The 12,152-nt window shown below is 46.4% G+C and overlaps 1 protein-coding gene across 6 annotated transcripts; it reads left to right on the top strand.

Annotated features, from left to right (window-relative positions):
- The first annotated feature begins 507 nt into the window (after positions 1 to 507).
- Positions 508 to 11,995, top strand: pus7 (pseudouridine synthase 7). Of its 6 annotated transcripts, none has more exons than XM_035424725.1 (18): positions 508 to 614; positions 1,333 to 1,446; positions 1,641 to 1,979; positions 2,119 to 2,203; positions 2,322 to 2,441; positions 2,689 to 2,833; positions 5,581 to 5,598; positions 6,754 to 6,865; positions 7,119 to 7,196; positions 7,289 to 7,417; positions 7,553 to 7,678; positions 7,826 to 7,887; positions 8,351 to 8,511; positions 8,796 to 8,922; positions 9,320 to 9,421; positions 10,222 to 10,351; positions 10,803 to 10,894; positions 11,204 to 11,995. In XM_035424725.1, the coding sequence occupies exons 3-18, from the start codon at positions 1,651 to 1,653 to the stop codon at positions 11,338 to 11,340; spliced, it is 1,953 nt and encodes a 650-aa protein (XP_035280616.1). In that variant the 5' UTR covers positions 508 to 614; positions 1,333 to 1,446; positions 1,641 to 1,650; the 3' UTR covers positions 11,341 to 11,995. The 6 variants fall into 6 exon arrangements, with proteins under 6 accessions (XP_035280616.1, XP_035280618.1, XP_035280620.1 ...); XM_035424726.1 differs by having other exon boundaries at positions 568 to 623; XM_035424727.1 differs by lacking the exon at positions 5,581 to 5,598.
- Positions 11,996 to 12,152: the final 157 nt, after the last annotated feature.

Here is a 12,152-nt window from a genome sequence, read left to right on the forward strand (position 1 = left end):
AATGCACGCCCTCGAATTTAAAGGCAAGATGATTTATTTTTAGGAAATGTGTAGAAGCATGTGCGATGTTTTAATATCCTCTTACAAGATTTTAATTTAAACCCCAATCTAAACCCCCATTATTACCAGAGAATATATTTGTGAATATTGCCAAATATTACATCAATACGTTTAAATATGAATAAGAATTACAAACATATGTGTTCTTTCATGTACTGGTGTAAGTAGATTAAAGATAGTACACTCCGCAAGACTTGACACCCCCACAGGATGCCGACTCTTCTTTTTTATTTGGGCTACCTGTTTATGTCTGGTTGTTGATTCGCTAATACGGCAACATTATAGTTTCCTATCAGTGCCAAAAAAGTTAAGAGTGAGTTACATTTAAAAATTACTCCTTTACGTCCATTCATGTAAATTTCAGCAGAAAACACGCGCATGCAGACCATAAATACGGTAGTTCGAATATCAATGTGATTGGCAGGCCATTGAACGAATCCTGATGCTGTGGGTGGGGCATCCGCCTCCCTGACTGATTCCGGAGTGGAGCATGCACGTGCTTCCTGGAGAAAACTGGCGTTACGTGCGGTACTAAACCTGTGTAGCTGGAGCAGGTGAGAATTGTATGGGAAATAACTACACTCTGTCGTTGGCTAATAGTTTGCATGTTAATTAAACCTATTTCTAGCTAGCTGTAGTGAGTACTATATTCTGCCATCTATTGTGGAAACGCGGATAGTTGGTCATGCATGTAGTGTCCATGGGTCCAGCTAGCTCGCCAGAAAGCATGCAGGGTGCAAGTTAGCAAGCACCCTAGCTAACATTAGCATAGCTTCCAGGTGGTTGTAGCCAGTGGGATGATCGCTTCCCCACAGTAGCTGACTCATACCTGGTTTGTTTTTGTATTAAATGGGACGAGTAAATTGTTTTTTCTATAACATAAATGTCAACATAACCAAAAGCCTTGGCCGTGCCTTTCCTGTGTTTATGTGTACTGTTGCTGGAAATGTAGTAGTTATTGCGCTTACTGAGCTAAACGTGGCAACTGTTTACAGTAATAATTGCTGGCTACTGTTTACGGGAAGGTTTTTTTAATAGTACATTGTAAGCTGGCTGGATATTGCTAAGATAAGTCAGATTGATGGAATCTTGAATATGACAACTTCGCGAAGTGACTTGAGGGAATTTATTGTGGTGGCTCAAACATGCGGGAAAGTTTCCCATCCTTCCCATTGCAAATGGCCAATCTGTTGCTTACATTTAAACAGCTGGACCAACTGTCCGTATTGGCGCTTTGCCGATCACAATTTATGGGCGTCTCTGTTTCCTTAGAGTTTTGAGAAGTCTTGGTGCAGTGCCGAGGTCCTGCAATCTCAGCTGCCCAGTCACCGACGCGCAACGTCGGGGCAGCTTCCCAGCGCACGGTTGGACGTCCTACTGCAAACTGTAAGTACACATCTACAGTTAGTCAGCTCGGTTTCGAGCCAATAATTTTGTTTTGCAGTGGGAAACAAACAAGTCCCTGATTGTTAGTTCATTGTACCATTTCATCTGTTGTGAGGCTCATGCAGTCAGTCTGCCATTGCCTACATGTTCATAGGTTTTGGTTTGTTTTCTGCTTTGATCTTGGCTCTTCCTAGCTTTGTGAAGATGGAGGAGTCTGAGGCCACTGTACCAACTCTTGGAAGGGAGAAGAGGGCGTGCTCAGAGGATGAGCCGGCCCACATTGCCAAAAGACCCCGAGTGCAGGGGATAGACTCAGAGAACGGGGGTGTGGGTCCTAAGCCTGTGCAGGAGGTAGAGGATGAACCAGAGCAGGAAGGGAGTGAGGAGGAGGAGGAGGGGGCGGAGCCTGGGGAGACTGAGGAAGAGGGAGAGACCTTCGCAGACATGATGAAGCACGGACTGACTGAGCTGGACGTGGGGATCCTGGAGTTTGTCAGCAAACATGAGGGCTTTTCTGGGATTCTGAAGGAGAGGTGAGAAAGAGGCCTCCAAACCTGTGTGTGCGTGTGTGTGTGTGTGTGTGTGTGTGTGTGTGCATGTATGTCTGTGTTTGTGTGTATGTGAGATGTGTGTGTTGTATTGGCAGTAAAACATATCCTTTGGTTTGACCAGGTATTCTGACTTTGTGGTGAACGAGATCAACAGGGAGGGGAAGATTGTGCACCTGGATGACCTCACAGTTCCTGTGGAACCAGAGGTGATGGGGAGGGGGGAATTTTAAACACATTTTGATTTGTTCTCAGTCATGGTATACCTTTTAAAATAATTTTCAGCTTTTCTGACGCCGAGGGATTTGTAATGGCATTTACCCACAGGAGACCCCTAGAGGCCAGCCGGAGGAGGAGGTGCAGGTGCAGGTGCTGACAGCAGAGCAGAAGCAGCAGCTGGAGGAACTTCAGCTGCTGAAGAATAAAGAAGGGAACGTGGCGATAGAGGTGGGTCAGGGCAAACCCCGTGGAGAGAGGTGAGGATGTGTGTTTGTACCCTGGTACAGATGAGCGTGCATGCTTATGTGTGTGTGTGTACCCTGATAGGGGTGAGAGAGTGCGTGCGTGCACACACCTTCATACAGGTGAGACAGTGTGCCCCTCTTAGTGTGTTCGGGTAAATGGAGCAGTCTTTCTGTCGCTGGGCAGATTATGGAGTTCAGGTAAATACAGCGGCTTTGCTGTTGCTGGGCAGGTATTGGATGACACCAAGGAGAAGCGCACTCTTCTGCATAAGGCTGTGAAGACCTCATACCCTGGCCTGGAGACCAAGACGGAGGAGAGAGACGGCCGAAAGTTCATCATAGCGTACCACGCTGCAGGGAAGAAGGCTCTCGCAGGTAAAGAGGGAGAGAGGGAGGGAGGGAGGGAAGGAGAGAGAGATGAGTGCAAATCTCCTGCTGACAAATTTCTGTCATTTAGTTTATTGGTGATTTTTTCGTGGCATCATTTCCCTTAAGAAGTGCCATTTCCTGTGGTTTGTGATGCTGTAGTGCTGCCTTGAAGCTGCTTTGAATCTTTTGAATCCAGCTGCAAGAGCCTCTGCCTATGATAACCGCCGACAATTTCAATGGCTTCTCGGATACACGTGCAGAATGGCCATAAGCACATTCCATACATCTTGCAGTCCATAGAGAATTCAGTACTACAAATGTATCCGTTTATGTAGCGCTCTTTGTGATAAAGCAGTATTTTATTCCACTATTCTGCAATATTACTTTATGCTCAGACTCTGTTTCCTGTTGTAAATCTGTGGGATTTAAGGCTTTTGTTGTCCTGGCCTTTTGTGAGCCAACTGATACCTTCTGCTCTGTATTATCATTCCAAATGAAGGCTATGAATTGGGCATCTTTGATCCTGACCTTCATAATCCTCATTCAGTGTACAGTACAGATTTGCTTCTAGCATGTTGGGTAAACTAGATCAGCCAAGTGTCTACAGCAAAAAGGTTAATTACCGCTCGTGTGCCAGGTCAAGTCTTTGATGGAATTAAAATGTCTGTTGCATGCACTCTTCTCTCCATTAATAAACTTAACCTCCTCTCTCACAATGCATGGAACCAGCTATTCGCTGAGATCGGGGGTTAATTGGGGATTAATTTGGGGGGGGGGGGGGGGGGGGGGGGTTTCTACACTGCATGTGCGGAGCATGTTCAGGATTGACACATCTGCATGCCCATGGGGGGAAAGATCCAGAATTGGACTCATTGGTTTAGTTTTTATGTTGTTTTTACTTTCTTTTAATCTAACGCCCATTGGTGTTTGATCTCATCGTGTCTGGATCTTAACCTTTCTGTAAAGCACCTGAATTTTTTGAGTGAACTCTTGCTTGTCTAAAACTCTTGCTTGGCTAAAAGTTTGGACAATTGTTTGTGTGTACAGTAGCCACAAGTATTCTTCTTCTGGGAATCTGAAGTGACGGATCCTAGTTCACTGGCTGCAGGGAGTTGCTATTTGACATGAATGCCACTAGGTGTACGTCATAACAGAGTTGGAATTTGAGTCCTTTTCTGTTCCGTCAATTCAGGAATTTAATTGAAATTTAAAATGCCCATTGTATTCAAAGAGCATTTTTCAATTAATTTTAGTTCAGTGTCTTGGTAGATTGCAGTCAGCTGAATTTTACGCTAACCTACACATATAGAAATGGTACAATCACAAAAAATATGTATGAATAGACATTCATGTTGAGTTTGTTCAGATTTTCCCTGGTTGATCATTTATAAAATATTGTACTTGTTACATGGAGTTTTGTGAATAGATGTCTATCCTCTGGGGGTTGGACTTAGTTAATCAACCCAATTTTGTTAGGTTTATTTGGGTTGAGATGAACCTTTCAGTTTTGTATCTGATCTTCCTGTGGTTTTCTTCTCTGCTCAAGTTCTTATGTTGAATATTTTTAGTCCATAAATGCTAAAGCTAATGGTGGAAATATTTTTAGATGATTTTTAGATTATTTTTAGATCACAGTAAGAATCCAAATAATTACTGGGAATGATCCTTTAATACTTTAATACTTTTACTTTAGACACTACAGAAATTCCTGTAGATTACTGATAGTTTTAAAAGACAACTGTGTCAGTATAAATAACAGATAAATCTTTACCCCATATGATTGCATATTTTTGTTTGTAGCATGGTTTGCTGAAGATTCTCATGGATCTGCAGGAGTTTTCAAATTTTCTGCATCTTAAGAAAGAGTTTTCAAACACTCGTTATAGAGATTATCAAGGCCTTTTTTTGCCTCTTTGTCAAACACTGTTACTATGAGACCAGTGGTCTGGTCTGTGCTCTGTTCTGTAGCCAAACAAAAAAGTAAATATCCAGACTAGCAGCTGTGCATACATAGCCGAACAGAAAACTGAATTTATGACCAATGTCCCTGCTGAGAGGAGACAACAAAATTTACGCACTGTCAATGCAAAGTGGAGAACGGCACTAATAACCACAGTCAGACGTGTGTTTTGATGCATTGGAGAACCTACTAGGAGATGTGTGTGCCATTTACGTCCCTTTAACAGTGCTGATATCAGAAATACCTCAACCCTTTAGACACCAGTAATACTTCTGCGGATTCTTCATTTTAGCATCAGTTTGCACTGGCAGTCAACTCTTTTCACCACAAGAATTATTCTTTCGCACAATTCTGCTGTTGGTAAATAAGCTTTCTTTTTGGAAAATAGTCAGGAATCCGGGGGAGCATTTTCCAACATTACTGGTGTCTGAGTTGGGATTTAAAATTTTTAAACCCACATTTGGCCCAGATCAGCTTGAGGTTTGAGTGACAGGCAAGGAAAGTGCAACCCTGACACACAGCAGTAATGTATGGTGTTGAGAATGAGGGGTGCAGTTACCAGGACATCACATGACTACGTGAGGGAGATCAGAGGCCAAACGCTCTCTCATGCGCACCTTACCTGACCAGCTGCACAGAAAAGTTTCAGCACAGCATCTACCCGCCTCTTCCTCCTTTTCTCCTCGCCCCTTGCATGCAGACCACCAGTTCTCCTGCAGCTCTCTCTGGGTCTCTGACCATTCTCAGTAATGTAACTCTCTTGTCCTTCTTCTGCTCTTCTCTGATTGGACAGTGGTCAGAACTGCGGCAGGTAAGAACATCTCGCCCAATCAGCTTCAAGGGGATGGGGTGAAGTAGGGTGAGGGTGGGGAAAAAGTTGAAGGTTCCTTGGAGTTTTTGGGTTTGGCTGTCAGCTTTTTTGTCCTTAAGAAGAGTTGAGCCTCAGATTTTTTTCTTATTTTTATTTCCCTGTGTACTCTCATCATTCTAAATCACACCAGGTCCAGTTGAAATTTGGGTTCTGATAGATGATTTGAATGTGTGCTTGTTTCAAAGGCGGTTCAGTCACTTGCTGGATAAAGGATGATAATTGTTCGTCTCCATGATAATGAAATTAGCCCCGCTGACTTGTCACCCTTTTAACTGCACTTTGCGGTCTTGTCGAATCGCCACACGCTTGCTAATCGCGTTGTAGGCCTCATTAAGTGAATTTCTTTGCCTATGAAGGTCCACCGTAATGAGCCTGATACTTAAGCTGCTTCGGAGTCACCGTTTTTGCATGTGGTAACCGCAGCTGGCGTGTCGTTATGTGACTATTATAAAAACTAGATTTGAGTATTCAGTACCTTCACAGTTGATTGCAGTTTTTGTGTCTCTTGTGTGTTTGTGGAACCCAAGGCATTCTTTCCCATTGGCTGCCTTGGCCCTAGTCAGCCAATCCGAACTCAGAGCTCAGTTAGTGAATGTCGTGTCCCCATGAAGGCAAACTGAGGCCACTACACAGTAGGGCAGAAGTGTCTGCAACTTCAGCCCTTTCATTTTCCCGATGGATTCAATGTGTCAATAAAGGCTTCCTTGTGAACGTGCCATGGAATTTTCAGACGTGCTAAGCGTAGCCTTCCAGATTTGCTTAGTTTTGTTCCCCACAGATGCCTCATGCATACAAAAACCTTTCTCTGGGTTTAATGGACTTGTTTTCCGAACAGGATCTTATTTCCGAGTTTGACACAGAGTGCTCATTGTGAGGAGTAGGGCAGGGTTTGGAATGTAACCTCTTTGATCCCAAGAGTCCGAGTCAACGGCCTGAAACTGGTCTTTTAGACCCGTAACCGTGGTGATGGAGGGATGGGCTCTCGGTCAGGGTGTGTCTTTGGAAAGTGCGTAAATGACTGCGCCCCCTCGGTGCGTAGATCCTCACCTCCCCTCTTCCCTCTGTGTCCCCCACCCCTCCCTAAACCCCCGGAAGCTCCCAGAAAACACTCCTGGCCGAAAAGTAGAGGCAGCTTCTGCCACTGTGTGCTGTACAAAGAGAATAAGGACACAATGGACGCCATCAACGTGCTCTCCAAGTTCCTCAGGTCAGTGTGACTGCAACACACCCATACTGACACATGCCCGCCCGCACACACACAAACTCGCCCACATATGCATATTCACTCACCTGTGGAACATGAAGACTGTATGAATGCTGTTGGTCACCTACAGCTTCTTATTTTAATGGAAGTGGTTGCCCACAGCTCACCGTTTGAATGTTATTGGTTGCTCACAGCTCACTGTTGAATGTTATTGGTTGCTCACAGCTCACTGTTGAATGTTATTGGTTGGCCACAGAGTGAGACCCAACCTCTTCTCCTACATGGGGACTAAAGACAAGAGGGCCATCACAGTGCAGGAGATAGCTGTGCTCAAGTAAGTGCCACGACCTTGTGACGTCTCAACCTCATGATCTCCAGTTGCTTGTGTGTTGAGGTGTCACGTGACGCAAGTTTGGTTGCGTTCAGGATCAGCGCCGAGAGGCTGGCTCATCTCAACAAGTGCCTGATGAACTTCAGGCTGGGAAACTTCAGCTACAAGAAGCACCCTCTGAAACTGGGGGAACTGCAGGGTAACCATTTCACTGTGGTCATCAGGTGAGTGTGTGTGTGTAGGTAAGAGTGTGTGTGTGTGTGTGTTTGTCTGTGTGTGTGTAGGTAAGAGTGTGTGTGTGTGTGTCTGTCTGTCTGTCTGTGTGTGTGTCCTCAGTATGCCCGCGTTTGCGCTCACAGGAACATCTCAGGTACGGAGGAGCAGGTGACTCAGGCCATGACGTCTCTCAGGGACATCGGCTTCATCAACTACTACGGCATGCAGCGCTTCGGCACCACCGCCGTGCCCACCTACCAGGTCGGCAGGTGAGCTGCAACTGCGGTTTCCACGGCTGCGGGGACTATCTGTGCGAGGAGAGGTTTCCATGGTTACAGGGCGGTGCGTTGAGAGAGGTGACTGATGGGATCGGGTGTGCCTGTCTCTGTCTGTCTGTCTGTCTGTCTCTGCATCAGGGCCATCCTGCAGAATAACTGGGCGGAAGTGATGGATCTGATCCTGAAACCTCGACCCGGAGGTACGCCAAACACCACACACAGTGACCTACACCGCTGAAAAACAAACAGAGCAAAACAAAATGTACTGTGGTTATAAATGTCACTGTGCATCTCACAATCTACTCCAAATCATCATCATGTCTGTCTGTCAGTCTTTGTGTCAGTCGGACATTTTGTCCATTAGTTATTCTGTCAATCAGTCATTGCGTCTGTCATTCAGTCGTTGTATCTCCTGTCTGTCTGGGGTGTGATGCTGTCCTGAGCACCTGTCCCAGTACAGACTGTCTCTCTTGTCCCAGTGGAGACACTCTCACCTGTCCCAGTACAGATTGACTCACCTGTCCCCATACAGACTCTCTCACCTGTCCCAGTACAGACTCTCTCACCTGTCCCAGTACAGACTGACTCACCTGTCCCAGTACAGATTGTCTCCTCTGTCCCCATGCGGACTCTCTCACCTGTCCCTGGCTCTCTGCCCCCCAGCGGAGAAGGGCTACCTGGTGCGCTGCCGGGAGGAGTGGGCGGCGTCTCAGGACCCCGAGGCGGCGCTGAAGAAGCTTCCGGTAAAGCGCTGTGTGGAGGGACAGCTGCTGCGCGGCCTGTCCATGTACGGCAAGAACAACATCATCACCGCCTTCGGACTGGTGAGCGTGTGTGTGAGAGAGTGTGTGTGTGTGTGTGTGAGCATGTGTGTGTGTGTGTGTGTGTGTGTGTGTGCGTGTGCGTGTGTGTGCTTGTGAGTGTGTGTGTGTGTGCGTGTGTGAGCGTGTGTGAGCGTGTGAGAGAGAGTTTGTGTGTGTGAGCATGTGTGTGTGTGAGTGTGTGTGTGTGTGAGAGAGAGAGAGAGAGAGAGCGTGTGTGTGTGTGTGTACATATGTGCATTATTCAGTGTTTGTTAGACACTCTCTCTCTGTCCCGCCCACCCCAGATCCCCAGGAACAATCGGCTGATGTACATTCACAGCTACCAGAGCCTGGTGTGGAACACCATGGTGAGCCGCCGGCTCCAGGCCTTCGGGCTGAAGTCTGTGAAGGGAGACCTGGTGCTCCGGGCAGGTGAGACCCTGGGGGAGGCAGGGGGCCGGGGGGCCAGGGGGCCAGGGGGCCAGGGGGCCAGGGATGGAAAATGACAGACAACAATGCCCGAAGTGTGTGTCCTGTACTAAACCCTTCCCAAAATTGTAAACTTATATTATGGTCCAAGTAGCGCATGTGTAACTTGCTTTGCAGGAGCATGGACCCTAAAAAAGTGTCATGCAAAACCATGTGGTGATATTAAAAATGCTGCCCATTACCTGAGTGTGGACTGGCTCCTGTCCACAGTGTCACTTGACTGAGAGCTTGCTGTGGATTTGGCTGGGGGAGATTTAGCATGCAGATGTAGAGGGGGTGTGGGGGATTGGTGTTGCCATGGTTACAGCTCTGCATTGTGTGATCCCCCCCATGCCTACAGGCTCGGCGCACGTGCTCACTGAGGAAGAGGCTGAAAGCCATTCCATTCACGACGTGGTGATGCCCCTACCAGGGTTCGATGTTATTTACCCCACACACCACGGTGAGTTTGCCCCCTTTGTAACACTCCACACGGTGTTCTCTCGTGTAGAGGGTCAGGGCCATAGGGTGATGCTGTCCTTCTCTTGCAGTGGGAGAGGGCTATAGGGTAATACTGTACTTGTCTTGCAGTGGGAGAGGGCCATAGGGTAATGCTGTCCTTCTCTTGCAGTGTGTGAGCGCTATAGGGTAATGCTGTCCTTCTCTTGCAGTGTGTGAGCGCTATAGGGTGATAGTGTTTCTCCTGTAGTGGGTGAGCGCTATAGGGTAATGCTGTCCTTCTCTTGCAGTGGGAGAGGGCTATAAGGTGATTGTGTCTCTCGTGTAGTGGGTGAGCGCTATAGGGTAATGCTGTCCTTCTCTTGCAGTGTGTGAGCGTTATAGGGTGATAGTCTCTCTCATGTAGAGGGTCAGGGCCATAGGGTAATGCTGTCCTTCTCTTGCAGTGGGAGAGGGCTGTAGGGTAATGCTGTCCTTCTCTTGCTGTGTGTGAGCGCTATAGGGTGATTGTGTCTCTCATGTAGTGGGTGAGCGCTATAGGGTAATGCTGTCCTTCTCTTGCAGTGGGTGAGGGCCATAGGGTAATGCTGTCCTTCTCTTGCAGTGGGAGAGGGCTATAGGGTAATGCTGTACTTCTCTTGCAGTGGGAGAGGGCTGTAGGGTAATGCTGTACTTCTCTTGCAGTGGGAGAGGGCTATAGGGCAATGCTGTCTTTCTCTTGCAGTGGGAGAGGGCTATAGGGTAATGCTGTCTTTTTCTTGCAGTGGGAGAGGGCTATAGGGTAATGCTGTCTTTTTCTTGCAGTGGGAGAGGGCTATAGGGAGATGCTGAAGGCTGATAACCTGGACATCGATAACATGAGGCACAAAGTGCGGGATTACTCCCTGGCCGGCGCCTACCGACGCATCATCATACGACCCAAAGACGTCAGCTGGTCAGTACTGCATGTGCGTGTAGACCAGGCCTGGGTCAAATACGTATTTGTTTTGGATTCAAATACTTTTCTATGTATTACTGATCTTGTGTGGTGTATTGGAACCAATGAAATACTCTCAAAAAGTGCAAACACTGCCTTCTCGTCATATTGGCAGGCTCACTTACACCAGGCAAGATCAACAGAGCACAGAAAAGTATTTGAATCCAAAACAAATATGTATTTGACCCAAGTCTGGTGTAGACACATTCCACACTCTGCTGGTCAGTACTGTTATATTGTACTGTGTCACAGTCAACCTCAAATTTAATTTCAATTGGCAGTTTTTTTTTTTAATTTGCGGAGGTTCAGCCTTGAGTCGTATGTTCTTACCAAAATAAATTTCTACTAATTGACCTCTCTGCCAATCTCTCCACCTTTCTCCCTCTCTCCCCCTCTCTCCTCCTCTCAGGGAGGTGATTAACTATGATGATACCCGGATCTCTCTGGTCCACACTGATCTGGAGAAGCTTGACAATAAACCTCCTCCTGTCTTCAATAAAGGTCAGTTCTGCAGCCGAGAATATTCTGGAGATCTCTACATTCTGCAGCCCTGCTTGTTTCATGTGTCTACATTCAGTATAGAATGGACATTAACAGGGGTAAGAGTATCTTTATATGAAAGGGTTTCTGTCTATATGAAAGGTATATTTCTAAAATACCAATGCAACATTAATGTATATAATGTAGGTACTCAGGTTTTCCTCTTTCAACAAAGTGACAAAAAGCCATATCAAAACGTTTTTTTTTTAAATGTTATGTCTCCCCCTCCCATTCCTCTGTGCTGATCTGTCATTCCTGTCGTTCTCTCAGAGGGGAAGTACCGGGCTTTGAGGATGGAGTTCTCCCTGCCCTCCTCCACCTACGCCACCATGGCCATCCGTGAAGTGCTGAAGATGGACACCAGCATCAAGAACCAGACGCAGCTCAACACCACATGGCTGAACTGATACGCACGAACACGCTCACACACACTCACACACGCACGCTCCCACACACTCACACACGCACGCTCCCTCACTCAACACCACGCACGCACGCACGCACGCACACACATACGCGTGCTGTCTGATGCACTGCCTGACTGCTGAGCAGACTCAGTATGCTGTGTCAGCGGTAATATTGTTTAAGTGCACAAGGGAAGGCGTTTCCCAACGCAGGCTCTGGATTCCTGTCCTCTACGGAGGACAACCCAAGGGCTTCAGTCACACCTGCACTAACCTGTAGCACAGTGTCACAGCAACTTATGTACCATTCAAGTTTGTTTTTTTTTTTTGTTTTTTTTATATAAAATGATTTTTTTATTGTATGTTTAAGTTTTACTAATGTAAATCATTTGATAAGTCTGTTAAGATATTTTTGATTTTCTTACAGCATTTGTGTGGACTCAGGAGTTCTGTATAAATGATTCCTGGTAACGGTGAGGTCTTTTTTAAGGTCTGCGATGCAGTGGGTTCCTTATGGCCTCACTTCTAGGAGAAATTGAGCGAGTTGCAGAAATGAACAGAACTTCTGATGCTGGTTTTTAAACGAACATGCTATTTAATGTTGCTTTGTTGCTGTATGACTTTACCGGGAGAATTAAAAATGCCATGTTGGAAGATGTCCCTGAGTTATATTTATTGTGTATGCGTGTTTGTGTGTATGTGTTTTTTTGTGTTTGTGCTTGTGCGTGTGTGGATATGTGTGCGTACACACGTTCTTATTTTTGTGGATATCACATGAACATGCATAATTTTTGTACAGTACTTCTGCATACTTT

Source organism: Anguilla anguilla, chromosome 7 (genome assembly GCF_013347855.1).
Source record: "Anguilla anguilla isolate fAngAng1 chromosome 7, fAngAng1.pri, whole genome shotgun sequence".
NCBI classification, from domain to species: Eukaryota; Metazoa; Chordata; class Actinopteri; order Anguilliformes; family Anguillidae; genus Anguilla; species Anguilla anguilla.